Genomic DNA, 27,896 nt, shown 5'->3' on the forward strand with positions numbered 1-27,896 from the left:
TAACTGTCTTCGACAGTATGACGTCCACACAGAGATGGCCAGTGAAGGGTTGGGCACTCTTACAGCTGTTGTTGGTGGCGTCTCTCTCTCACGCTGAAGAGCGAGTGTGCAGACGACGAGGGGATCCTGAAAATCCCCAGCTATTTAAGAATGGGGACATTATGTTGGGGGGAATCTTCTCTTTCCACAGCAGCTGGAAAGACAGACAGGATACCTTCATGCACAAGCCACTGCCCCTGCAATGCATCAGGTAAATTATACCACATAAATCTTTTTTACATTTAAAATCCCCAAGAGAAAGAATAGAAGATAGAAAAACTGTTGCAAAAAAAAAGAAAAAGAAAAAAAAGCGAGTATTAAGATAAGAAATGCTCCATGTTGTGAGTATTAATATCATAAAATGCTTTAATTTACTTTTCTTTTAAGGACAAACTATTTCCAACTATTTCTATCTTTTCACATCAAGTTTGAATTTCAGAGGGTTCCAGTATGCCCAGGCTATGCTCTTTGCCATAGAGGAGATTAATAACAGCACAGACTTACTTCCTGGCATTTCTTTGGGCTATAAGATCTATGATTCCTGTACCTCTGTTGCCAGAGGTGTGAGGGTTGCACTGGCCTTGGCTAATGGTAATGAAGTGGTGTCTGCATCCTCCGAGGCACCATGTACCAGACCTGCCCAAGTGCAGGCCATTATGGGAGAGACATCTTCCTCTCCTTGCATGGCTATAGCTACTGTCATTGGACCCTTTCATATCCCAATGGTGGGTAAAATTGGTAAAAAGTATTTCTCTGCTGTGTAAATGTTCTATATTGTACATACTTATCTTGTGATGTTATCTCATTTGTCTTTTAGATCAGCCACTTTGCTACTTGTGCTTGTCTCAGCGATAAAACCAAGTACCCATCCTTCCTCAGAACAATACCCAGTGACTACTACCAGAGCAGAGCCCTGGCACAGTTGGTCAAGCACTTTGGTTGGACTTGGGTTGGAGCTGTTAGAGCAAATGATGATTACGGGAATAATGGCATGGCCACATTCACAGAAACTGCCCAGCAGCTGGGCATCTGTTTAGAATACTCTGTATCTTTCTTTAGAACAGATCCACCACACAAAATACTAAAGATAGTTGACATTATCAAGTCTTCCACTTCCAAAGTGATTGTTGCTTTCCTCTCCCAACACGATATGAATGTGTTAATACAGGAGTTGTCTTTCCACAACGTGACTGGGTACCAGTGGGTAGGCACTGAGGCATGGATCGTTGATTCCCTAACTGCAGCCATGGATAGGCATCACATTCTGGATGGTTCCATAGGCCTGTCCATCCCCAAAGCACATGTCAGTGGCATGAGAGAGTTCATGTTGGATGTGAAGCCACTCAATTCATCCAGTAATGCAATGTTTACAGAGTTTTGGGAGGCATTATTTAGCTGCAAGTTCGAGCAGTCAAAGTCATCAGCAGGGAATCAGAGAGAATGTACTGGACATGAAGATCTGACTGGAGTGCAAAACAGCTTCACTTATATGTCACTTATGCCTATCTTTAACAATGTCTATAAAGGAGTGTATGCTGTTGCCCACGCACTTCATAGTATTCTCAGCTGTAATAAAACATGCAACAACAAGGTGCAGCTAGATCCATTCATGGTGAGTTAATACCTAATGCTTGAATTATTGTTTTCACATTAAGTCACATTTACATTGTTTACATTTTGATAATACAAATCTTGCAGTCTGTCTATCATCCTGTTGATCATCATATTTGTCATTTTTACAGATTTTACAGCATATAAGAAAGATTCATTTCAAAACAAAGGAAGGGGATGAGGTTTACTTTAATGAGAATGGAGACCCAGCTGCAAAGTATGAAATTATAAACTGGCAGCCAACAAAAAATGGCACTGTAGACTTTGTCTCGGTCGGTCTTTATCATGCATCCTTACCTGCCGACAAACAATTGAATCTGCAAAATAAGTCTTTAATTTGGGCAAAGAACTCAAAACAGGTAAGCTACCATGTAATTACTGTTAATAACAATCAATTTGAATTGTTACATTTATTTTTAGATAATGTTGCTAGATAATTATAATACTTGGTTGTGGTGGATTAAACTGAATAATAGATGAGTGTAAAGACAAGACCTCATGTTCTTTTTGATCATGCAGGTACCTTTGTCAGTTTGCAGTGAGAAGTGTCCCCCAGGAACTCGTAAGGTTCTCCAGAAAGGAAAGCCTGTTTGCTGTTATGACTGCTTAAGATGTGCAGAGGGAGAAATAAGTAACATCACAGGTGTAGTAATATTTAATGCAAGACAAAACAAAAGAATAAAAGTTGTCATGTTCACATGCTAATTTTAAGAAACTGCATAGTTTTGTAAACTGATTCTAAATATACGGATTATGCATAACTTCAGCAAACCAAAAATATATATCATCACATCAAAAAAATCAATACATCAAATACCCTAAAGAAATACTGATACATGAGACTGAAATCAGCTACACACATTCATGGACAATCTGGGAAATGCATATCAAGGTTAAAGCCCCACATCCATGGAAGGAGAAGGGAGGGATTGGGGCATGCATTGTCAACAGCAATGTATTATTTGGTACAACCACGATGACTCATTAGGGCAGACATGTTTAATTTTAAGGTCAATTATGAATTGCTTTCTTAAATTTATATTGTAACTATAATGTTAAAAGGAAAACCATCTCTAAAAAGGACATTAAAGGGCAGCTCACTCAAATAAAAAAAAGACCTACAGTGTTTACTCATATCCTCCCTGTGGTATCTGATCACTTAGAGAATTTTGTTTTTATCTGCTGAGGTCTTGCTGTCTCTGAAACAGCAATAAAGGAATTGAGAGTGAATGAAATTGTGTTTGACACATTGACATCTGAAAACAGCATGAAACCTTTCAATAAATAATATAATGTATATACTGTAAGTGAGTAACATATAATTAGTATACCCACCTTTCACAGACCAAGGTCACAAATTGCTTCACTATATTATAGTAATGCTTAGTTATTAAGGAATAAAACAAATGACCAAAAATTTATGAATTATATCTCTTTATACTGTATCCTGTCCATTTAAGATCCAGATCAGTCATGATGATACAATGTAGTTGCCATAAAGTTATTAATTTATTGTCTATTAAACATGTGTTGTTTGCTTGTAGGCACAGACAATAAAATAGCGTCACAAAGAAGAGACAAATGTAGTGAGTTATTCTAACACCTGCTTCAATATTACTTTTCAGATTCTATCACATGTGTGCGATGCCAACCTGAGTTCTGGTCAAATGAGAGAAGAGATGCCTGTGTAAAGAAGGAGGCAGAGTTTCTATCATATGAAGAGATTATGGGAGCACTGCTAACTGCAGCCTCCTTATTTGGAACATGCATGACTGTTGTTGTGGCAATTATTTTCTTCAGATACAGGCAGACTCCTATTGTTAGGGCCAACAACTCTGAGCTGAGCTTCCTGCTGCTCTTCTCCTTGACCCTGTGTTTCCTGTGTTCTCTGACCTTCATCGGTCGGCCCTCTGAGTGGTCCTGCATGCTGCGACACACAGCATTCGGCATCACCTTTGTCCTCTGTATCTCTTGTGTTCTGGGGAAAACAATAGTGGTGCTAATGGCTTTCAGGGCCACACTTCCAGGTAGTAATGTGATGAAATGGTTTGGTCCTGCACAGCAGAAGCTCAGTGTTCTGGGTTTCACTCTCATACAAGTCATTATATGCATACTCTGGTTAACAATTTCTCCTCCTTTACCATTTAAGAATTTTAAGGGGTTTAAGGACAAAATCATCTTAGAGTGTGCTCTTGGCACAGCTGTGGGTTTTTGGGCTGTACTTGGTTACATAGGACTTCTGGCCATTTTATGTTTTATTCTTGCTTTTTTGGCTCGAAAACTGCCTGATAATTTCAATGAAGCCAAATTTATCACCTTCAGCATGCTGATATTCTGCGCAGTATGGATCACTTTTATCCCAGCGTATGTCAGCTCTCCTGGGAAGTTCAGTGTTGCTGTGGAGATATTTGCTATTCTGGCTTCAAGTTTTGGACTGCTCATTAGTATTTTTATTCCAAAATGTTATGTTATCTTGCTGAAACCAGAAAATAACACAAAAAAGAATATAATGGGAAAGGGGACAACAAAGTCATTCTGAAACTTAATATATAAAATACTATGTTGACAAATCCATTCTACTGCCATTAAAATTTTGACATAGCAGTTCTATCTCACACAGGCTCCGCCCTCTACTGGACTCTATGAGTATTACTTCTCTTATTTCACGCATGTACTCGCCCACTGAAATGTGCATAGTGAAAGTAGCCAACCAATGGGACACCACTACCTATATGTGCTAACCGTATAAATAGCATCTTTTTCTCTTCAGCAGATTGCAAGCGTCCACTGTCTTCCCCTACAGTCATGGCTATGGTGGTGGGGTGCGTCGAGCTACCTAGGAAAGAGCGAGAGGCTGCTATGAGTCAACATTCCGCACTGATAACGGCTGTTCCTGTGGTGATCGTTTCCACAAGAGCCAGTGGATGTGGAAAAGGGGCCTCTGCGGGAACAGGGCATGAGGGTCTTCTCCTATTTAGACGACCTCATTGTCATGGCCAGGTCAAAAAGCTGGGCCTTTTCCCACACGCTTCTCTGACCGGATGCGGGTGGACCTGCCTGGGGAAGGTGGTAGGTGGTGTCTGGGTCCCCGGAGAGAGCCAACACATCAACCAGCTCGAGCTCCAGGCGCTTTCCTATTGCTTTTCCTATTCGCTGTTCACCACAGACAGATCTTCCCCTCGCAAATAATTTTCTGCATGGCGTTAGGCAGCATAGACCAGTTTTATACGCACCCCAGGTGGATTTGTTAGAGCCTAGTGTTCAAGGCTCTAGGGTCTACCCCTTATGAGAAACCACAGTGTGGCCCTCCTTTATCCCTAAGGACACAAGGATCTCTTTCAGGTCAAGGACCATAAATTGGAATGCCTTCTGTCCGCCAACCCACACAGAGTCCAGAGCGGTGAGACTGCATGTGTTGTGTCCGGTGCGTTCCCTAACACAATACATTAACCGCACGGCCCCCATCTAACCCACCGATCAGCTGTTCATCTGTTTCTGTGACAGTGTGATTGGTAAGGCCCTGTCCAAGAAATGCCCGGCTGGCTGGCTTTGTGACTGAGACACAATGGTAACTGCTATAGGTTACTGGGTGTTGGGGTGGGGCTCTGTGCACTGTCTGTACTAGTCATCCCTGGGGCCAGGACAGTCTTTGATTGGATTAAATTCTTCTTTGGTCCTGACAAACCCCCATCAGTCTTGTGAACCGGGTGGCCCACAGTTTAGTGACCTTGTCTTATTGCCTGTAGCCAATCGTGTTGGTGGGTTGGACTGTGGCTTGTCACGGCTGTGCGGACAGTGGTCGGATCCACCCACTGTACCCATAGAACGAATGAAGTTTGGGTTCTGACAATTTATGCTATTTATACGGTTCCCTGAATCGGTAGCAGCACCCCATTGGTCGGCTACATTCACTATGCAAATTTCAGTGGGTGTGATATGAGGAGAGGTAATACCCATAGAGACCAGTAGAGGGCTCTGCTTGTGCTAACACTACTAGGATTACCATCGTAAACTTTGTTTGTTAACCAGTCAAGTAGACATATATGTTTAGTTTATTGAAGACTTGCATTGTAGTGCTGTAGTGTTTTTCCGCTGTGTATCATATATTTTGTGACATAGCATGTTGAACATTTATTACAACATAATATACAGTTCTTAAGCAGAAATAATTGCACAAGTCTATTACCAGTTCTTTACTGATTTCCCAACATTTAATACAGTTTATAAAATTGTAAACAAAGAATAAAATCCACAGTTTCACAGACAAAAATGTTGTTGGCTTAACTTGTTTGGCTTCCTTTGATCTCTTGAGGCTTGAATTCAACCATGACAACTTCCCCCTTCTTGTTCAACATCTATAAAGCCCTGCTATTAGCTGTAGAGTTGATTGGCCTGGTTTGAAAAGCATAACTATGCCACTCTTTAGGCACCTCCTCTCGCTTCTGCTATTGGGAAAGTGAGCCTCAGTGTAGAGTGCAAGGCTCAGCACAACCAGCTGACCTGGCCCAAGCTGGCAAACTTGTTATTGGAGGCATTTCTTCACTTTGCACAGGGCAAGATTATGTAATCAACACATTTCAGACAATTCCAGAAGCACAAAAATGCGACAAGTAGGATACATATTGCATGGCGTGTATATTTTACATGGTTTATGTGCATTGTACAGTATTTAAAGGCAGGGTAGGCAAGTTGCTTCTAAAACACTTTTTGTCATATTTGTTGAAACTGTCTATATACACCAATGCATATTAAAAAGTTAGGTGCTTTGAAAAAGAGAGTTTAAAAATCGGCTGGTTGAAGTCCTCTCAGGGCTGCAGTAAACACAGCCATTCGTTCCATTCGGACCGAATGCAATGATTGGCTGCCATGGCTACCAGCCGTGCTGCTACAGGAGCTTCCCCCGTGCGCGCAACCGGTCAGCTCTCTGAGACCTGACGAGCGAAGTGGTCAGACCGGAGGTAATATCTGAGTGGCTTTTCAACGACAGTGACAACTGAGGAACACCAAGGGTACTTCTCACCAGTATACGCTGATCGGACCGTGCTGGCTGGCCTGGATTACAACCACCATGTCCACAGTCCAGCCAGGAGAAGAGCTAATGACACAGTTCAGTATGTTGCATTATGAGTACTCCTATGCATTTTACTCAATACATTTATAAGTGATGAGACAGATAGATGGTGCTGATTTATTGTTTTGATTGCATCTTATGTGGAAATGCTAATTACTGTATAAGAGAATAATGTCAGGTATTACAAACTTTTCACTAAGCTGATCCTCCTTTCTGTATTATCAGGTACAGCAAGGTGTACAACAAAAGGTCCAGGAAGTGGAGCTTGTACTCATTGAAGGTGGCATCGCAGACCTCCAGAGTGCCATCCTCCTCCTCCGACAGTTGTCTACTACTGAGGAGATGCCTAGAAGCAGAACCAGGAGACCTGATGATCCCCGTCAACATGGGGTTCTGTTAGGTGTCCCTGCTCCAACTGTGTTGCTAGATACAGATAATATAAATCAAAAAGTAATATGGTTGGTTTTGAAATGTGGTAATCATGTCAGAGAGGTCATTGTGATACATTTAACCATCTCCACACTAGCGATTTGATGCTACATGCAAAGTCTGAACTGTCTTCATAATCAGTCAGGACACCTCTGGACACACCTTGTCGATTCCTATATATACTTATTTTTAATGTTTAAAATGATCTATTTGTGATATAGGTTGTAGTTTTAGTGGTATATAATAACAATAAACAAGTGTTTTACCACATTTGGTTGTCATTATTGGAGACATAAGACATACATGCAGCTTGATTGTTTATGCTGCAATTGTAAAGAAAAGGCATCTTTCATTTTCAATGTTTTATTTAAAAAAGAATGAAAATATTATCCAGAACAGGGAAAAATATACTTTTTATTTTCTCTACTCTCCTGGGAATAAAACTAACAATGTACAGGTATTTATCCACACAGTGGATGGAATTAGTTGTGTAGCAGTTAGTGACATTACATCTTACACCCTGCTAGGATTAAACCTTTGTACTAGGATCAGGAGAACAGTTGCATATCTTACAGAAACAGCAACTCAGTATCACGATTCTGTGTCTAAGTGCTCCACACTGCCACACTACAAACTGTCTGTATGCTGCCTGACTGAACTGTCTGTTACTCTGTCCTGGGTCTGGAAGATCAGCCATGTGTGGTGCATGGAAACACAGTTGTTTGGATGTTGTCCACAGTCCTCACATTCTGGTGTGTAAAGGAATATATAGTTGTTAGAACCCCAAATGGGAAAGATCTGTGTAATTGGAAAGAACATTCATCAACATGATCAGATATTTTTATTGAACAGGATTCCTGTGTCCACATTACACATCAGGTCAATGTACATAACACAGATGAGCCGATGGCTGAAGTAGAGCTGTAGTTGTTGTAATCAGTAAACAATAATAAAAAAGTAAGAACAATAGTGATGGATTACATAGCACTTTATTTTTGAAACCCAAAGGGCTTATGGGGAAACACCAGAGAAACTTTGAGACAAGTACACTGGGAGACAATAGACTAATATTTAAATACGGGTTAGTTGTTTATTTTATAACAATAAAGTTAAATGTTTTCTTACCCCTGATGTGAGCCGCTGCATCACGTTGCTCTCCGCTCGTGGATACAAACATGACTCCAAATCAATGCTAATATTGCTCTGTGTCAGCTTGAAGTGTAAATAAGCTAACACATGTACTTGCTTACATGCAGAGCCGGCCCTAGACCTTCGGGGGCCCTAATAGAAATTTAGTTGGCCCCTCTGACAGTCGGGCGTTGTCACTATATATGACACAGAAACAACATCTCTTGTTTATTAAAGACCCGTCAAATCTGTCTTATATTCTTAAACCTGCCATGTTTGTTTAGCACAAAAACACAAAAGCCAATTGCTTAAACCTACTTGGCAATAAAGCTGCTTCTAATAAAAAATAATAACTAGACTATACTCTATATTAATATATATCTGCTATGTTTGATGTCAAACAGGAGCTACTGAGCTTAATGGCAGTGCAAGACCCAATAGACACTGATGAACTTTGTACTGAATAAAAAGACTGATAGTGAAGTGATTATGACTGATCAAAGGTCAAATCTTTAATAACAGCCAAACAAGAGTTTAAGAGACAAAAACTACAATACAGTTGATAGCATAATTTTTTCTTTGAATATGTCAACCAGCTTCTTTATGAATGATCCAAACATGTAATGATAGAAAAGACTTTTACTGTCTGAGTGTCTTTTTGTAAATGTGAAAATGTTTCTGTCAACCTGTGTTGGTTCCCTGCTCACCACATCAACGTGTAATTGCTCATTAAGGACTGATGGCCAGTCAGCTGGATCCACTGGAGGAGTAGAAAAAGGAGTAGAGCCGGATGTGATGGTAACATGATGGTGCTGCTCACCACTTCAGTAGGCACAGGTAGACCTATGAGAAAGATGAACACATTAAATAAGTAATTTTAGTAAGTTGATATGTTCATACGTTGGGTGTTCCTAGAGGTGAATAACTGTTAATTTTCTGTTGATGAAGGCTTAACTTACCAGCATTGTCAGCTTCTTGGCTGATACCGATGATGGATGTAGAGGTGGAGGATGATGGACCTACTATGAAATAATAAAAACGTGTAAAATTGAATTGAAATTACTTGTGTTCTTAGCTTAGATCTGGAGGATCTTATAATACAAGACACAAGAGTTTGATGCTGTGCTAAAAAGTGACTTAAGATTGGATGTATTTTCAACACTGGCAGCTGTTGAAGTACGCCGACTTCACCGGGTCCGTTGATGAGAAGAGATCAGATGAGACAGTGCCTTAAGTTTTGAGACCAAACCAAAAGCAATTGCAGATACATATCTGGAGACCAGGAGTCTCCAGATATGTATCATGATACATGATACCAACACAGAGTCTACTCTGAAGCAGTAAGCAGAGGAGTCTGTCTCTTCCTATGCAGCCTGACAATTTATAGAGGTAACTGCACCCAGAGTGGTGTCTGTGTGTCCGTGTGATTAGTGATATGCATGTGTGTGCTTGTGATTGGGTGTGGATGATTGAATCACCATGTATGTGTTTGTGTCAACACAACTTCAACAAAGTATTGCAACACAAGTTACATAAGATATAAAGAGAGCATCATGTACCCTTCTCACACAGCTTTGGAGGAGGCTCCATAATGTTGCTCCACAATCAGTCCTTAAATACAGCTACTGCACAGTCCCTACATGACATATCTGATTTATAAGCAAAGAACACGCCATCTCTATAGGTTTAACTAAAACACATAACTAACCAGCAGTGTCAGTTTCTTGGCTGACTTGACCATGTTCTGCACTAAGAGTGGAGCTGATCAATGAACCCGCAGTGAAATAAAGAAATTAATTCTACTTTGACTTAATTTTTAAAATGCAGAAGGTTATCATTGTAACTTTACGCCACATTTATACTCACCAACAGTAGGAGCTATGTTTACTTACACCTGTGACCATCTTCCATCTATGTTCTTTAAAGTGCTCCTGGAAAGGGGTTGTTAAGAGTAAGTTAATGTTTTAAACCTGGCCTATCTGGTTTTGTTCTGTTAAATGCTTTATAACACCAGGTTTACAGCACCATAGATGATGTTAGATAGATAAAAGATAACAGCTTAAATTGAAGAAGACCCATGTCCTAAAAACAATATTAACTTAATCAACTGACTTTAATATTATGATTTAATCCTATACTATGGTAATACCAAAAACTATACCAATTTTATGCAGTTTGTGAAAGTTGTAATGCTAGCATGTTAGCCAGTACAGTGTTAGCATTGTTAATACCAGCGCGGCTAACTAAGGCTAATGTAAGACCTTTAGTTCAGATTATTGTGGTGTCCGAACAATAATGCTGCGATGATGTGTTGAGAAGAAATCCGCTTGACACTGTTCTTGATCATAAAAGTTTATTACATCAAGGAGTTCAGCATCAATTACAAGCTCTGCAGCAGCTTGGAGAGTGACCCAGCCCGATGACCACTCTGTCTCTCTGTACATCAAACACAGCTTATATAGGACATGTTTAGGTATCTGCTAAATACCATATAAGGGTTTGAGTCTGCAATCTAAAGCTCCAATCCATATAAGGCCACAGTGCTGTAGGATAAGTGTAAACATCTGTTAGACACCATAGAAGGGTTCAGTCCCTTCATAAACACTAATCACTACTCCCCCTAACACTGGATCAGAGGTCAAATTCCATAGGAGGGTTCACTCTTTACACACCCATCAATCATTACTCCCCCTTAAGAGTTCACTGAGCCTCTATCCAGCTGCAAGAGTGTTATTTTAAACTGTAATGGTCAAATGCACATATGTTATACACCACATTATCTAAAAATACAGGCATAGGAATTCTGTGGGGTTTCGTACCTTTATTTATTTTTATTTAAGGTCTTCTGTTATCGTTTTTCATGTCTATACAAATATGATCTATTGTTGTGTTTACAGGATGTTGCACTGCCCCCAAATGGCCAGCAAAACAAAATAGATTAGTTAATGCATTCTAACAAGACTATATGGTGTGGGGCATTTCATTGAGCCTTATAAGTCTAATTTTCCAAACTTTTTATCACCCCTCATCCTGCATTATATTTCAGTGTTTAAATTCCATTACAAATTGTGCCTCCATCATGTTAAAATATTATTTTAAAGAGGGGAAACATTTACTACAGTGCAATTGAATTTTTAAAATTATTTTTCTGATTGTGCACCTCCCTCCCCTCGCCCCACCTTGCAGGTCCACAGAGATAAAACATCACTGTTCTGCTCACTGTTCTATTGTTATTTTTTATGCTACTCCAAAATGTATAAATGCCAGTGCAAGCTTTTGATCTTCATTGAGGTTCGTATAATGCCACCCAGTGGTTTAGCTTTCTTCGACAGTATGACGTCCACACAGAGATGGCCAGAGCAGGGTTGGGCACTCTTACAGCTGTTGTTGTTGGTGTCTGTCTCTCAGGCTGAGGAGCGAGTGTGCAGACGACGAGGGGATCCTGAAAACCCCCAGCTATTTAAGAATGGGGACATTATGTTGGGGGGAATATTCTCTTTCTACAACAGTTGGAAAGACAGACAGGATACCTACATGCACAAACCACTGCCACTGCAATGCATCAGGTAAATTATACCACATAAATCTTTTTACATTTAACATGCCTCAGAAATAGTGGGTACAGATATAAAAATAGGTAGAGAACAAAATCAAAAACAAACTAAGTAAAATAAGAAATGTTCCATGTTGTGTTTATTAATACCATTATGCTTACATTTACTTTGGTATTTTTCTGTTTCAAGGAGAAATTATTTGTAATTCCAACTATTTCTATCTTTCCACATCAAGTTTGAATTTCAGAGGGTTCCAGTATGCCCAGGCTATGCTCTTTGCCATAGAGGAGATTAATAATAGCACAGACCTACTGCCTGGCATTTCTCTGGGCTATAAGATCTATGATGCCTGCAGCTCCGTTGCCAGAGGTGTGAGGGTTGCACTGGCCTTGGCTAATGGTAATGAAGTGGTGTCTGCATCCTCTGAGGCACCATGTACCAGACCTGCCCAAGTGCAGGCCATTATGGGCGAGACATCTTCCTCTCCTTGCATGGCTATAGCTACTGTCATCGGACCCTTTCACATCCCACTGGTGGGTTAAAATTGGTAAAAATAGAATTGTATTAGTTAAATACTTACATAATTAGGAAAGGGTGTTTTAAATAATCTTAGTGTGCTGTGGAAATGTTTTATATTTTACATACTTATCTTGTGATGTTATCTCTTCGATCTTTTAGATCAGCCACTTTGCTACTTGTGCTTGCCTCAGTGATAAAACCAAATATCCATCCTTCCTCAGAACAATACCTAGCGACTACTACCAGAGCAGAGCCCTGGCCCAGGTGGTCAAGCACTTTGGTTGGACTTGGGTTGGAGCTATTAGAACAAATGATGATTATGGCAATAACGGCATGGCCACATTTACAGAAACTGCCCAGCAGCTGGGCATCTGTCTAGAATACTCTGTATCTTTCTTTAGAACAGATCCGCCACACAAAATACAAAGGATAGTTGACATTATCAAGTCTTCCACTTCCAAAGTGATTGTTGCTTTCCTCTCCCACATTGATATGGATGTGCTTATACAGGAGTTGTCTTCCCACAACTTGACTGGGTACCAGTGGGTAGGCACTGAGGCATGGATCTTTGATTCCCAGACTGCAGCCATGGATAGGCATCACATCCTCGATGGTGCCATAGGCCTGTCCATCCCCAAAGCACATGTCAGTGGCATGAGAGAGTTCATGTTGGATGTGAAGCCACTCAATTCATCCAGCAATGAAATGTTTACAGAATTTTGGGAGGAATTATTTAGCTGCAAGTTCAACCAGTCAGGGAATCAGAGAGAATGTACTGGACATGAAGATCTGACTGGAGTGCAAAACAGCTTCACTTATATGTCACTCATGCCTATCTTTAACAATGTCTATAAAGGAGTGTATGCTGTTGCCCACGCACTTCATAATATTCTCAACTGTAATAAAACATGCAGCAACAAGGTGCAGCTAGATCCATTCATGGTGAGTTGAACACCAAAGGCTTGAATGTTTTTACATTATGTCACATTTAGAAAGAAAATTGTTTACATTTTGAAAATACAAATCTTGTAGCCTTTCTATCAACCTGCTGAGACAACACGTCTACAAAATGTTTGTGAGATAATGCATATCTTCTTAGATATTACAGCACATAAGAAAGATTCAGTTCAAAACAAAGGAAGGAGATGAGGTTTACTTTAATGAGAATGGAGACCCAGCTGCAAAGTATGAAATTATAAACTGGCAGCCAACAGAAAATGGCATTGTGGACTTTGTCACAGTCGGCCTTTATGATGCATCTTTACATGACGACAAACAACTAAATCTGCAAAATAAGTCTTTAATTTGGGCAAAGAATTCAAAACAGGTAAGCTACCAAGTGATTACTGTTAATGACAATCAATTTGAATTGTTACATTTGTATAAGTTATTAGTTAATGTTACTAGGTAATCATAATGGTTTCTTGTGATGCATCAAATTTAATACTAGAAGCGTGTAAAGACAACACCTTGTTAAAGTAAATGCCCATTCATTTTTCTCATATTTGTTTTGTTCATGCAGGTGCCTTTGTCAGTTTGCAGTAAGAAATGTCCCCCAGGAACTCGCAAGGTTCTCCAGAAAGGAAAGCCTGTTTGCTGCTATGACTGTTTAAGATGTGCAGAGGGAGAAATAAGTAACATCACAGGTGTAGTTTAATTTAATGCAAGACAATACAAAACAAAAGTCTAAAAGTTTTAAGAAACTGCATAGCTTTGTAAATTGATTTGAAATAAGTGGATTATTCATCACTTATGTAGCATTTAAAGCAAAAAATATATATCATTACACCAAAAAAATCAATACATCAGATATCCTGAAGAAATACTGAAACATGAGACTTAAATCAGCTACATGAAGTTCTATCTCACACAGGCTCCGCCCTCTACTGGACTCTATGGGTACTACCTCCTCCAATCACACACACAATTTTATCGTGCACATAGCTGACAAATAGGACGTCACTACCGATACATGCGTGACGTATAAATAGCAGTGTCCCTACTGCCTCAGCATCCTTTTCTCATCAGCAAACGGCGAACTGCTCACTGAATTCACCACCTCCACGGATGGAGTCGCCACTTCTAGAAAATTATCTTTGCACCGGGCGAGGTGACCCATGACCTGCGGCTGGGGAAGGGAGCCACTGGCCAAGTGACCGTTATGGAGGGAAAGAGCTAAGTTAACTTCTCTCATCAAAGAGCTAACGTTAACTCCTGGGGTGAGGCTAAGGGTTCGCCCTGCAGCCTTGTGTTCACGAAGCAACTGTTCTAACATGTGCTGCTTGTGTGTACACTGTGGTGATGCTTATGAATGTTAAACTGTTTATTAGAAACACATTACATTCTTAAAAGTGCTAATTCCCCACCACCAACCCCATCCCAATGAGCTATCCGAGTTGAACACGCCACTGCGCTCACCGACGCTAAGCTAACAGTTCGCCGCTCTCCTGGTCAGAACCGAGTGAGAGGGTGGGTGAGGCCCGGGCATCCACTTAGCTAGCCTGACCACCGAGTACGCGCAGCCATAATGGTCCACTTCCACGATGTGACAGCCGAGAAACGAGCTGTTCTTACCGTGGAAACTGGGCAATGCAGCAGTCTACTGTAACTCTGCATTCCCAGCACGCCCACGAGGACTCACACGGGCGCGTTGCTAGCTCCCCGGCAGTGAAAGCGTGTTACATAAACAGACACGCCACCCTGCCGACATCTCTTTTGCCAAGCGGTCACATCGCAGCTAGGCTAGTCAGCTATAGCCGGAGAGCGACAGCCAAATTCAGGTCTCTCTCGGTATAGCGGGACGAAAGACATCGCTCGCTGCTGCGGTTGGTTTTGTTTCCTCCACGAGCGGCTCGTAGCGCTTGTTGCAGCAGGCGAGGTTGTGTACCCTACCGCCGCTTCACATGGAAGCTGCGAGCTTGAGGCTGACGTCAACACCGGGTGATGTGTCAACCACAGTCACACCGGCTGTGGTGAATACAAGGCCCGGTCGGCCTTTTTCAACTCCGGCCGTGGTGCGTTCAAGGCCTTTTCGATTGCCGCCCTTGGAAAAAGTCTAAGCCTTATTATTTATTTAAAAAAAACTAAAAAACTAAAACAAAAGGGTGACAGAGGGACAGAGGCTGATGCACACCACCAGACCTCCTCCCTCTGTTATGTGTCCAGCATGCATTTATTTGTGTTTCATATGCTACTGTGTACACCCTGAAAATGCTGTGAATGTTCAAGTGATTAAATACAGTATATTCCTAAAGAGCATTCTCCTCCCCACCGAACCGCCTCCATCTTCGGCTCGGTGCATAACACGCTTCAGTCTCCACAAAACTGCACGTTCACCGATGATGATCCGACCTACGGCCCACACTGCTCTCCTTGCTCGAGAGAGACAGTGGGAGGGCCCAGGTCTTTGCTGTGCTAGTCAAACCACTGGGACAGAAGCCCATGTCCCACGTCGCTCTCCTGGTGGCATCTGAGCGAGACAGTAGTAGGACATGGGCTTCGTCCTTGCTAGCCATCTGTCCAGCCCGCTTAACGGGTTGCCTACATCGCCTGGCAGCCGAATGAAGGGCTGCTGCCATGACGGTGTAGCAGACCTCGGCTACGTAAAATTTTAATACAGTTATGAAAATTAATATTTCTGGGAATATTAATTTATGCCTCGAAATTAGGAGCACCACCTAAAGATTTGCTTGTCCACCCAAGGTTTTAGGTCCTTGAGTATAGCCTGAGAATTACACGAATTTCTGGTAATTCATTAGTTGTTACTGGTTCAGTTATTCTGAAATCGTAAGGTCAATCAGTCAGTCTCAGTTCTATGTATAGGGACTCTAGATTCTTAATAACACACACACATACATCGCTGTGCTCAAGGTGAATTTATTATTATTATTATTAATAGTGGGTAAATGTGGTGATATTACAGGGTAACAGTTAATACGACAACCAGGAGGTAATAAAACAGGGTAGCCTATGTAAGGTTCGATTGAATTTCAGTTTATATTGTAGAGGGAGAGAATTCTACGAGTATGAGGGAACGAATGACCAAAATTAGGTTGCAGATTTAGTTTGACTAATCTAAGGGTTATTAACTGTGGATGGAGCCACTAGAGAACACCAACGAGTCACAGAGTGTGGTTTGTTTTGCCCTACCGTTGCCGCAGGTCCCATAGCGAGGCTCGACTGCCGGTTGGCTTGGGGAGTCGGTTCTGGCCCGACTCCAGTGGCGTTTTCGAGTTGGGTTCGAAACCGGTGGATTGGGTCCGGAGTCCTCTTGTGGGAAGCGCTTGCAGCAACGGCCGTCAGCCAAGGCTTTTACTCTGATCTCAGTTCGTTTGGTGTCGCTATAGCGGAGCCCACTCAGGGTTCTGTCGTCAGAGCCGTGGTTTCATTTATTCAAGGCCATAAATGAAGGCTTCTGAGTTTCTGGTCCAAAGTTGCTCACAACGGTCGGATGAGGTTAGAACAACAAAATCAAATAAACTCACACAATCGCCGTAGGTTCGCGAGGCCTCGCTATATATAGGCCATATATATATAGGCTATTTAATGTTGCTGAGATTAAGCAGGCAGCTCCAAACAAAATAAAAAAATCAAATCTCCCGCTAAGAAAATTGGAATTCAGGGTCGCAACTTTCTCAGCTCGTCTGAAGGAGATTTAAATACGAAATGTAAAATATCGGAATTTCAAAAAGTAAATGAAGTTAAGAGAGCGTATACATTTAGTTTCAAGAAAGTTTTAAAAGAGAAGAGTTTGTTTTTTTTTGAAGAGAAGAGAAGAGCCCAAACAAAAGACAGCAGGGCCATTTTATTGATCCCGCTAAGTAGTGTGACGTCAATTTTGGGGATGGTCTCCCGGACGTTGCTAAGGTGTTAACTTTTTGGGATGAAGAAATATACGTTGCGCGTATTTCCCTTTAATCTCTCTCTCCACAATATCGACATTTGGAAAATACTTAGTTCTAAACATTCGGATAAAGACAGTTAAAACAAGGCTAAACACTATGGAAAAAGGTTATAATGGTTATATAAAACATAACAAAGCTTAATTACCTGTTCTCAGTATACTTGCTGGTTACTGGTTTTAACTCACGAGACAATTTAGATGTAAGCGTGACAGCGAAATTTCTTTTATGCAATTACATGGTGATAGGTAGCGATCCTGTCAGTGTAAGCCGAGTTTTAAACACTTGCGTGTTATACCTTTCTTGTCCCCTTGGTGGCGCTCGGGTCACACAAGAAAAGAGTAGACACTCCACTTTAACTGAGAGGCTGGTGATGCACACGAGCGTTTCAATGGATAATTTAGTAGGAAATTGTATATGAAACATTTAACTAAAGCATTAGTTAATACTGAACAGACAGTGATTACTAGGGAGTAACAGGGATGAATTAAGACACAACAGAAAGAGGTTAGAAAACCAGTTCAAGATTACTTTCTTATGGGTCTGCTAGTCTTCAGACATCACAAAAGGATAAGAACAGGGTCATTACTTACTAAACTCAGAGGCAAACACCGCTGCTCACTTAGCAAGGTTATTATTTAAACAGAATAAACACAGTTATAATGGAACCTTGCTTGGTTCGAGAAACAGATGGTTTTATGGTCTCTATGCATTCCTGGCTTATCGCATCGGCTATCAGAGAATGAAATGGTGGTTTATGGCTCAGCCGTTCTGTGGAGAGAAAAGAGTCAGGTTGAGGCTGGAGGTGACCTGCGGGAGGGAGAAGGGGTCAGATCGCCCCCTTTCCTGTCCTGTGGACTGTCTTTAGTGACACCTTTACGGTTAGAAAGGTTCACTAAGGCTCTTTGAATACACAATCCTTAAGTGATTCATTGTCTGATTGAGTCTCTTTCGGTCCTTACCAAACACCAGGCGATGTCTCTGGTTTTTACATGTGAAAAGGTCAGCTCTCGGGGAGGGAAACTTCCCTCCCTCTTTTGACACCATCTGACCTTCTTTGAAGTGCGTCTGGTTGAGTTCACAACAACAGTGACACAATGCAATGCACTCACGACACGGGAACACCGCTAGCTCACTGACAGTGTGTGTGTTCCTAAAACACACAAACACATTGTCAACATATTCTCAACCGAACCAGCTGACTAGCTGCGACGGCATGAGTTGAGCTAACGCCAATCTAGATCAGATATAGCCGGAGAGATGCAACCAGACAACAGGTCTCTTCCAGTGGTGCGGCGCATGGAACTTTATCACAGTGAACAGCGGCTCATTCTCCGAGCAGCAGCTCGCTGCAGTGGAGAGGAGGATGCCCTGTCCTGACTCAGCATCACTCGGTAGCTGTGTTGATATTGACTGCTCCACTGACGACATGCTCACGGTGACACTGTTGCACGTTGTTGCTGTCATTGGAGCAGCGAGCTGTGGTACGTTCAAGGACACCACGGATCAACAGACAGTGGAGTATTCAAGGACACCACAGAGCAGCAAGCTGTGGTGTGTTCAAAGACACCAGGGAGCAACCGGCCCTGGTGCTTTCAGGGACACTATAGCCCGTTCACCTTCAGCCCCCCTTGGGCTAAACTTCCATTTATGGAAAGTTTGGCGGTGGAGAGTGCCGAAGATGCGTTGTTCACATGTACACATTTTCATGGAGAATGGCGATGCCGCTGCACGCTGACAAGCTGGGTGGACAGCATTTTGAGACCAGGCTACTCTCTTTAGTTCATACCACCAGTTTCCTGGACATAATGGAAGCCAGTCTATCCTCTCAAGAGGAAGTGGACTTCCTGGCCGCCGAGATCCAGCAACTTCTGCTGAAGCAGGCTGTCTTAGGGCATCTTTGCGCATGACATGCACAGAGGTCTTGCACCATGTACTTTTTGGTCCCCAGAAAAATTCCATTCTGGATCTCTGCCACCTGAACCAGCATAATGGACAAGAGGGCGTTTCCACATGCTGATAATCAAGAAAATGCTGGAGCCAGTGCTGCCCGGCAACTGGTTCACCGCCATCGACCTGAAAGACGTCTATTTCATGTTGATTTGACACAGTAACAGGGAATTTCTAGGCTTCTCCTCTCAGGGGTAGCCTACAAATACATTAGGCTCCCCGTCAACTACTCGCTAGTCCCCCACATGCTCAGCAGATGCATCGCACTGCAATCGTTGCGCTAGAAGGGCATGAGTGTTCCTTTCTACTCATGACTTCATGGTCATGGAGAGATTGAAGCCTTGAGTGATCTCCACACAGCCCAGTTGATTTTGCACCTCAACAGCCTGGGGTTGCAATCAATTGGGAAGAGAGCTCCCCCCAGCCGCTGCAGCGAGCGGAGTATCTGGGGATTGTGCTCAACTGCAACACTCCAAGAGTGTATCTGTGCGCGTCGTTTGGTGGTCCACAGGCTGTTCAGGGGAGTGCAGTGAGTGTTGTGATCCGTTTTCTCTTTCCTGCAAGGTCTGATGGAGAAGGGGCTGTCGCGCTGCAGCTATCTCTCCTGTCACTCTCCTGTTTGGTGACAGAACAGTCTTCATCCACTCACTCGTGATAGCTTTCTGCAGGGTGTGAGAAGACAGTGACCGGTGTCGTGTCTCCCAGAGCCTCAGTAGGCCTTGCTGCTTGTGTTGGTGGCTCTAATATCTGCACCTTATGAGCCCCTGGAGCAGTCCTCATTGAAAATGCTATCTCTTGAACAGCCCTGCGCCTTGCTCTCACCTCTGCTAAGAAGGTGAGTGAGCTGTGTGCCTGTCTGTTCACCCCAGCTGCATGCTGGTTCTTGGTGTCCACAGTGCAGCTGGATTGAGACAACACACCTCCTTTGTTCTTAAGAACATAAGGAGCATATTCAGGCCCAGGACAATACATCTGGATGCTTTTTACCCCCCTACCCCACTGAGGGTGCAGGGAGGTGAGAGTGCATCTGTTGTGTCCATGTGTGCGAGGCTAACGTCCTATGTAGAGCACACAGCCCCCATTCGATGCACTGGTCAGCTGTTCTTCTGTTTCAGTGCAGTCAGTAAAACCCTGTCCAAGAAGAGCCTGGCCAGCTGGCTTTATGAGTGAATCTCCCAAGCCTGTACACGGGCAGGACCCTTAGTGGTGCGTGCATATTCCTCTCGGAAGTGTGGAAGTGTCTACGACCCTTTTTCAGTGGGGTGTGTGTCAAAGAGATCTGCACAATGGCATCTTGGCCCTTACTGTGCCCGTTTGTGCGTTTCTATCTCTAAGGGTTATTAACTGTGGATGGAGCCACTAGAGAACACCAACGAGTCACAGAGTGTGGTTTGTTTTGCCCTACCGTTGCCGCAGGTCCCATAGCGAGGCTCGACTGCCGGTTGGCTTGGGGAGTCGGTTCTGGCCCGACTCCAGTGGCGTTTTCGAGTTGGGTTCGAAACCGGTGGATTGGGTCCGGAGTCCTCTTGTGGGAAGCGCTTGCAGCAACGGCCGTCAGCCAAGGCTTTTACTCTGATCTCAGTTCGTTTGGTGTCGCTATAGCGGAGCCCACTCAGGGTTCTGTCGTCAGAGCCGTGGTTTCATTTATTCAAGGCCATAAATGAAGGCTTCTGAGTTTCTGGTCCAAAGTTGCTCACAACGGTCGGATGAGGTTAGAACAACAAAATCAAATAAACTCACACAATCGCCGTAGGTTCGCGAGGCCTCGCTATATAGGCCATATATATAGGCTATTTAATGTTGCTGAGATTAAGCAGGCAGCTCCAAACAAAATAAAAAAATCAAATCTCCCGCTAAGAAAATTGGAATTCAGGGTCGCAACTTTCTCAGCTCGTCTGAAGGAGATTTAAATACGAAATGTAAAATATCGGAATTTCAAAAAGTAAATGAAGTTAAGAGAGCGTATACATTTAGTTTCAAGAAAGTTTTAAAAGAGAAGAGTTTGTTTTTTTTTTGAAGAGAAGAGAAGAGCCCAAACAAAAGACAGCAGGGCCATTTTATTGATCCCGCTAAGTAGTGTGACGTCAATTTTGGGGATGGTCTCCCGGACGTTGCTAAGGTGTTAACTTTTTGGGATGAAGAAATATACGTTGCGCGTATTTCCCTTTAATCTCTCTCTCCACAATATCGACATTTGGAAAAATACTTAGTTCTAAACATTCGGATAAAGACAGTTAAAACAAGGCTAAACACTATGGAAAAAGGTTATAATGGTTATATAAAACATAACAAAGCTTAATTACCTGTTCTCAGTATACTTGCTGGTTACTGGTTTTAACTCACGAGACAATTTAGATGTAAGCGTGACAGCGAAATTTCTTTTATGCAATTACATGGTGATAGGTAGCGATCCTGTCAGTGTAAGCCGAGTTTTAAACACTTGCGTGTTATACCTTTCTTGTCCCCTTGGTGGCGCTCGGGTCACACAAGAAAAGAGTAGACACTCCACTTTAACTGAGAGGCTGGTGATGCACACGAGCGTTTCAATGGATAATTTAGTAGGAAATTGTATATGAAACATTTAACTAAAGCATTAGTTAATACTGAACAGACAGTGATTACTAGGGAGTAACAGGGATGAATTAAGACACAACAGAAAGAGGTTAGAAAACCAGTTCAAGATTACTTTCTTATGGGTCTGCTAGTCTTCAGACATCACAAAAGGATAAGAACAGGGTCATTACTTACTAAACTCAGAGGCAAACACCGCTGCTCACTTAGCAAGGTTATTATTTAAACAGAATAAACACAGTTATAATGGAACCTTGCTTGGTTCGAGAAACAGATGGTTTTATGGTCTCTATGCATTCCTGGCTTATCGCATCGGCTATCAGAGAATGAAATGGTGGTTTATGGCTCAGCCGTTCTGTGGAGAGAAAAGAGTCAGGTTGAGGCTGGAGGTGACCTGCGGGAGGGAGAAGGGGTCAGATCGCCCCCTTTCCTGTCCTGTGGACTGTCTTTAGTGACACCTTTACGGTTAGAAAGGTTCACTAAGGCTCTTTGAATACACAATCCTTAAGTGATTCATTGTCTGATTGAGTCTCTTTCGGTCCTTACCAAACACCAGGCGATGTCTCTGGTTTTTACATGTGAAAAGGTCAGCTCTCGGGGAGGGAAACTTCCCTCCCTCTTTTGACACCATCTGACCTTCTTTGAAGTGCGTCTGGTTGAGTTCACAACAACAGTGACACAATGCAATGCACTCACGACACGGGAACACCGCTAGCTCACTGACAGTGTGTGTGTTCCTAAAACACACAAACACATTGTCAACATATTCTCAACCGAACCAGCTGACTAGCTGCGACGGCATGAGTTGAGCTAACGCCAATCTAGATCAGATATAGCCGGAGAGATGCAACCAGACAACAGGTCTCTTCCAGTGGTGCGGCGCATGGAACTTTATCACAGTGAACAGCGGCTCATTCTCCGAGCAGCAGCTCGCTGCAGTGGAGAGGAGGATGCCCTGTCCTGACTCAGCATCACTCGGTAGCTGTGTTGATATTGACTGCTCCACTGACGACATGCTCACGGTGACACTGTTGCACGTTGTTGCTGTCATTGGAGCAGCGAGCTGTGGTACGTTCAAGGACACCACGGATCAACAGACAGTGGAGTATTCAAGGACACCACAGAGCAGCAAGCTGTGGTGTGTTCAAAGACACCAGGGAGCAACCGGCCCTGGTGCTTTCAGGGACACTATAGCCCGTTCACCTTCAGCCCCCCCTTGGGCTAAACTTCCATTTATGGAAAGTTTGGCGGTGGAGAGTGCCGAAGATGCGTTGTTCACATGTACACATTTTCATGGAGAATGGCGATGCCGCTGCACGCTGACAAGCTGGGTGGACAGCATTTTGAGACCAGGCTACTCTCTTTAGTTCATACCACCAGTTTCCTGGACATAATGGAAGCCAGTCTATCCTCTCAAGAGGAAGTGGACTTCCTGGCCGCCGAGATCCAGCAACTTCTGCTGAAGCAGGCTGTCTTAGGGCATCTTTGCGCATGACATGCACAGAGGTCTTGCACCATGTACTTTTTGGTCCCCAGAAAAATTCCATTCTGGATCTCTGCCACCTGAACCAGCATAATGGACAAGAGGGCGTTTCCACATGCTGATAATCAAGAAAATGCTGGAGCCAGTGCTGCCCGGCAACTGGTTCACCGCCATCGACCTGAAAGACGTCTATTTCATGTTGATTTGACACAGTAACAGGGAATTTCTAGGCTTCTCCTCTCAGGGGTAGCCTACAAATACATTAGGCTCCCCGTCAACTACTCGCTAGTCCCCCACATGCTCAGCAGATGCATCGCACTGCAATCGTTGCGCTAGAAGGGCATGAGTGTTCCTTTCTACTCATGACTTCATGGTCATGGAGAGATTGAAGCCTTGAGTGATCTCCACACAGCCCAGTTGATTTTGCACCTCAACAGCCTGGGGTTGCAATCAATTGGGAAGAGAGCTCCCCCCAGCCGCTGCAGCGAGCGGAGTATCTGGGGATTGTGCTCAACTGCAACACTCCAAGAGTGTATCTGTGCGCGTCGTTTGGTGGTCCACAGGCTGTTCAGGGGAGTGCAGTGAGTGTTGTGATCCGTTTTCTCTTTCCTGCAAGGTCTGATGGAGAAGGGGCTGTCGCGCTGCAGCTATCTCTCCTGTCACTCTCCTGTTTGGTGACAGAACAGTCTTCATCCACTCACTCGTGATAGCTTTCTGCAGGGTGTGAGAAGACAGTGACCGGTGTCGTGTCTCCCAGAGCCTCAGTAGGCCTTGCTGCTTGTGTTGGTGGCTCTAATATCTGCACCTTATGAGCCCCTGGAGCAGTCCTCATTGAAAATGCTATCTCTTGAACAGCCCTGCGCCTTGCTCTCACCTCTGCTAAGAAGGTGAGTGAGCTGTGTGCCTGTCTGTTCACCCCAGCTGCATGCTGGTTCTTGGTGTCCACAGTGCAGCTGGATTGAGACAACACACCTCCTTTGTTCTTAAGAACATAAGGAGCATATTCAGGCCCAGGACAATACATCTGGATGCTTTTTACCCCCCTACCCCACTGAGGGTGCAGGGAGGTGAGAGTGCATCTGTTGTGTCCATGTGTGCGAGGCTAACGTCCTATGTAGAGCACACAGCCCCCATTCGATGCACTGGTCAGCTGTTCTTCTGTTTCAGTGCAGTCAGTAAAACCCTGTCCAAGAAGAGCCTGGCCAGCTGGCTTTATGAGTGAATCTCCCAAGCCTGTACACGGGCAGGACCCTTAGTGGTGCGTGCATATTCCTCTCGGAAGTGTGGAAGTGTCTACGACCCTTTTTCAGTGGGGTGTGTGTCAAAGAGATCTGCACAATGGCATCTTGGCCCTTACTGTGCCCGTTTGTGCGTTTCTATCTCTTGGATATGTCGGGATCCAGCTTGCAAGTGCGACCTAGGATCTGAAAACTGAAGATCTGGTGACTACTGGGTGTAGAGGGGGAACATACACTGGCAGTGCCTGACGTTTCAGTGAGAAGTCAGGGCAGTGCAGGTGTTAATGGTCAGGTCAAGCCCCTATCGGTCCTGCGACCTTCTCAGGGGTGTCCCATCATTCTGTCACTAGGTGATGTGGTGGTCGGCGCTTTGGCCAGCCTGTGGCCGACCGGGCTGGTGTGGTGGACTTTGGCTAGTCGTGGCTAGGGCGGACAGTCATCGGGCTCCACCCACTGCACCCAGTGCGTGTGTTTGATTGGAGGAGGTAGTACCAATAGAGTCCAGTAGAGGGCTCCGCCTGTGCTTATAGAACTAGGGTTACCATATCGTAACCTTCGTTACGGACTGTCCGGGAAATGCATATCAAGGTTAAAGCCCCAAAGTGAAATATATATGTTACCCAAGTGAGTTTACAATTACTCAAACTTCATTGTTCATATAGAAGTGAGAACATCCCTAGGAAGAGGGGGGCAATCTGTGTTGTTTTCAACCCATGCATTCACAGACTTACTGGGTCACATCCATGGAAGTGTATTATATGGTACTACACTTACGAGTCATTAGGTCAGATATCTTTAACTTTAAAACCCTTTCATACATGAATTATAACAGCTTCTTTCAGGATTTTTCAGGATGTGTTTTTATTGCTCTTTAGGCAGGAAAAACAAAATTTGAATTTCATTTTTTTAAACACACATTTTTCGAGGAGTTTTTTACATGTCCACTAAGGTGGACAGCGTGCACTTTAGAATTTAGTAAACCAATTAATTAAATTACAATTACTCAAACTTCATTGTTCATATAGAAGTGAGAACATCCCTAGGAAGAGGGGGGCAATCTGTGTTGTTTTCAACCCATGCATTCACAGACTTACTGGGTCACATCCATGGAAGTGTATTATATGGTACTACACTTACGAGTCATTAGGTCAGATATCTTTAACTTTAAAACCCTTTCATACATGAATTATAACAGCTTCTTTCAGGATTTTTCAGGATGTGTTTTTATTGCTCTTTAGGCAGGAAAAACAAAATTTGAATTTCATTTTTTTAAACACACATTTTTCGAGGAGTTTTTTACATGTCCACTAAGGTGGACAGCGTGCACTTTAGAATTTAGTAAACCAATTAATTAAATTATATAGTGTGTGCAAACTATATTTTTAATGCTTTTAAACTAATGTGGTCACACATTTTAATTCTAATACTGCTTAATGCAATGCAAAAATCAGCTCCACTATCACTGCTGCTAGCATTTGGTAATTCCTCTATTTCTGGCAGCCATTCATCATCACTGCCACTAGCATTATCCTTACTTGATTCTGACGGAATTTGCTCCACTTTCCTGAAGGCCTTTCTATTACTCACTGCACTTAAGCTCTACAAAACAAAAACACACTAAATGTTACTCACATAATGGAACTAAGCAGCACAAAATATTGTTTTTGCGACAAAAACTGCAAGTTTTACATTCTGATAAATGAATCAATTGATTTACATCCAAAAGAGTTGTTGCACGTGAAATAATTTCAAGAAAAACAAAGTCTCATTAGTTAACTGGAATTGAAATATAGCCAGCGATGCAAAAGGTCCAATTTAGTGGACAGATGATTATTAGTAATTTCCTCCCAACAAAAAATCAATACTTGGATTGTCCATCAGCCATCTTGGTTTTGACAAATTTGAGTTGCGCTTACAACTGCTTACCAGAGGGTAGCAGTGTATGGTATAACACATCAGTGTCCACTGTAGTGACCACTGTGCATGAAAGGGTTAAGGTCAATTAGAAAGTACTGTAACAACACCGGGAAAAATATAAATAAAATTTAAAAAAACAATAATAATATATATATATGTGTGTGTGTGTGTGTGTATATATATATGTATGTATATATATCAAATGGGAAGCTCACTCAAATTTTAAAAAAGACCTACAGACCTACTTCTCATATCCTCCTCATGTTGTCTGATCGTTTAGAGAATTTTGTTCTTATCTGCTGAGGTCTTGCTGTCTCTGAAACAGCAATTAAGGGAATGAGGGTGAATGAAATTGTGTTTGACACTTGAACATTGACATTTGAAAAACCTAACAGCATGAAATCTTTCAAAGAACAATAAACTGTATAAACTGTAAATAGCATTTGTTTGAGGGCACTAAAATCTGTACAATACAGACAAAACAGACAAATGTACTGAGCTAGTCTAACACTTGCTTCAATATTACTTTTCAGATTCTGTCACATGTGTGAGATGCCACCCTGAGTTCTGGTCCAATGAGAAAAGAGATACCTGTGTAAAGAAGGAGGCAGAGTTTCTATCATATGAAGACATTATGGGAGCACTGCTAACTGCAGCCTCCTTATTTGGAACATGCATGACTGCTGTTGTGGCAATTATTTTCTTCAGATACAGGCAGACTCCTATTGTTAGGGCCAACAACTCTGAGCTGAGCTTCCTGCTGCTCTTCTCCTTGACCCTGTGTTTCCTGTGTTCTCTGACCTTCATCGGTCGGCCCTCTGAGTGGTCCTGCATGCTGCGACACACAGCATTCGGCATCACCTTTGTCCTCTGTATCTCTTGTGTTCTGGGGAAAACAATAGCGGTGTTAATGGCCTTCAGGGCCACACTTCCAGGAAGTAATGTGATGAAATGGTTTGGGCCTGCACAGCAGAAGCTCAGTGTTCTGGGTTTCACTCTCATACAAGTCATCATATGTATCCTCTGGTTAACAATTTCTCCTCCTTTTCCATTTAAGAATTTTAAGGGGTTTAAGGACAAAATCATCTTAGAGTGTGCTCTGGGCTCAGCTGTAGGCTTTTGGGCTGTACTTGGTTACATAGGACTTCTGGCCATTTTATGTTTTATTCTTGCTTTTCTGGCTCGAAAACTGCCTGATAATTTCAATGAAGCCAAATTTATCACCTTTAGCATGCTGATATTCTGCGCAGTATGGATCACTTTTATCCCAGCATATGTCAGCTCTCCAGGGAAGTTCAGTGTTGCTGTGGAGATATTTGCTATTCTGGCTTCAAGTTTTGGACTGCTCATTAGTATTTTTATTCCAAAATGTTATATTATTTTACTGAAACCAGGGAAGAATACAAAAAAGAATATGATGGGAAAAGGGGCAACAAAGTCATTCTGAAACTTCAAATAATATGCTGGCAAATGCATTCTATTGCC

General features: G+C 42.8%; 1 protein-coding gene across 1 annotated transcript; it reads left to right on the forward strand.

Moving 5' to 3' along the window:
* The first annotated feature begins 500 nt into the window (after positions 1 to 500).
* On the forward strand, positions 501 to 27,858 carry LOC119882439 (extracellular calcium-sensing receptor-like). Its single transcript, XM_038692484.1, has 11 exons — positions 501 to 764; positions 857 to 1,651; positions 1,782 to 2,009; positions 2,170 to 2,293; positions 3,276 to 4,179; positions 11,590 to 11,844; positions 12,068 to 12,365; positions 12,511 to 13,293; positions 13,451 to 13,678; positions 13,874 to 13,997; positions 26,945 to 27,858. The coding sequence occupies exons 1-11, from the start codon at positions 501 to 503 to the stop codon at positions 27,856 to 27,858; spliced, it is 4,917 nt and encodes a 1,638-aa protein (XP_038548412.1).
* The last annotated feature ends 38 nt before the right edge of the window (positions 27,859 to 27,896 follow it).

This window comes from Micropterus salmoides, unplaced genomic scaffold (assembly GCF_014851395.1).
Source record: "Micropterus salmoides isolate LMB-PRFRI ecotype aquatic unplaced genomic scaffold, ASM1485139v1 Ms_hic_scaffold_3, whole genome shotgun sequence".
NCBI lineage: Eukaryota > Metazoa > Chordata > Actinopteri > Centrarchiformes > Centrarchidae > Micropterus > Micropterus salmoides.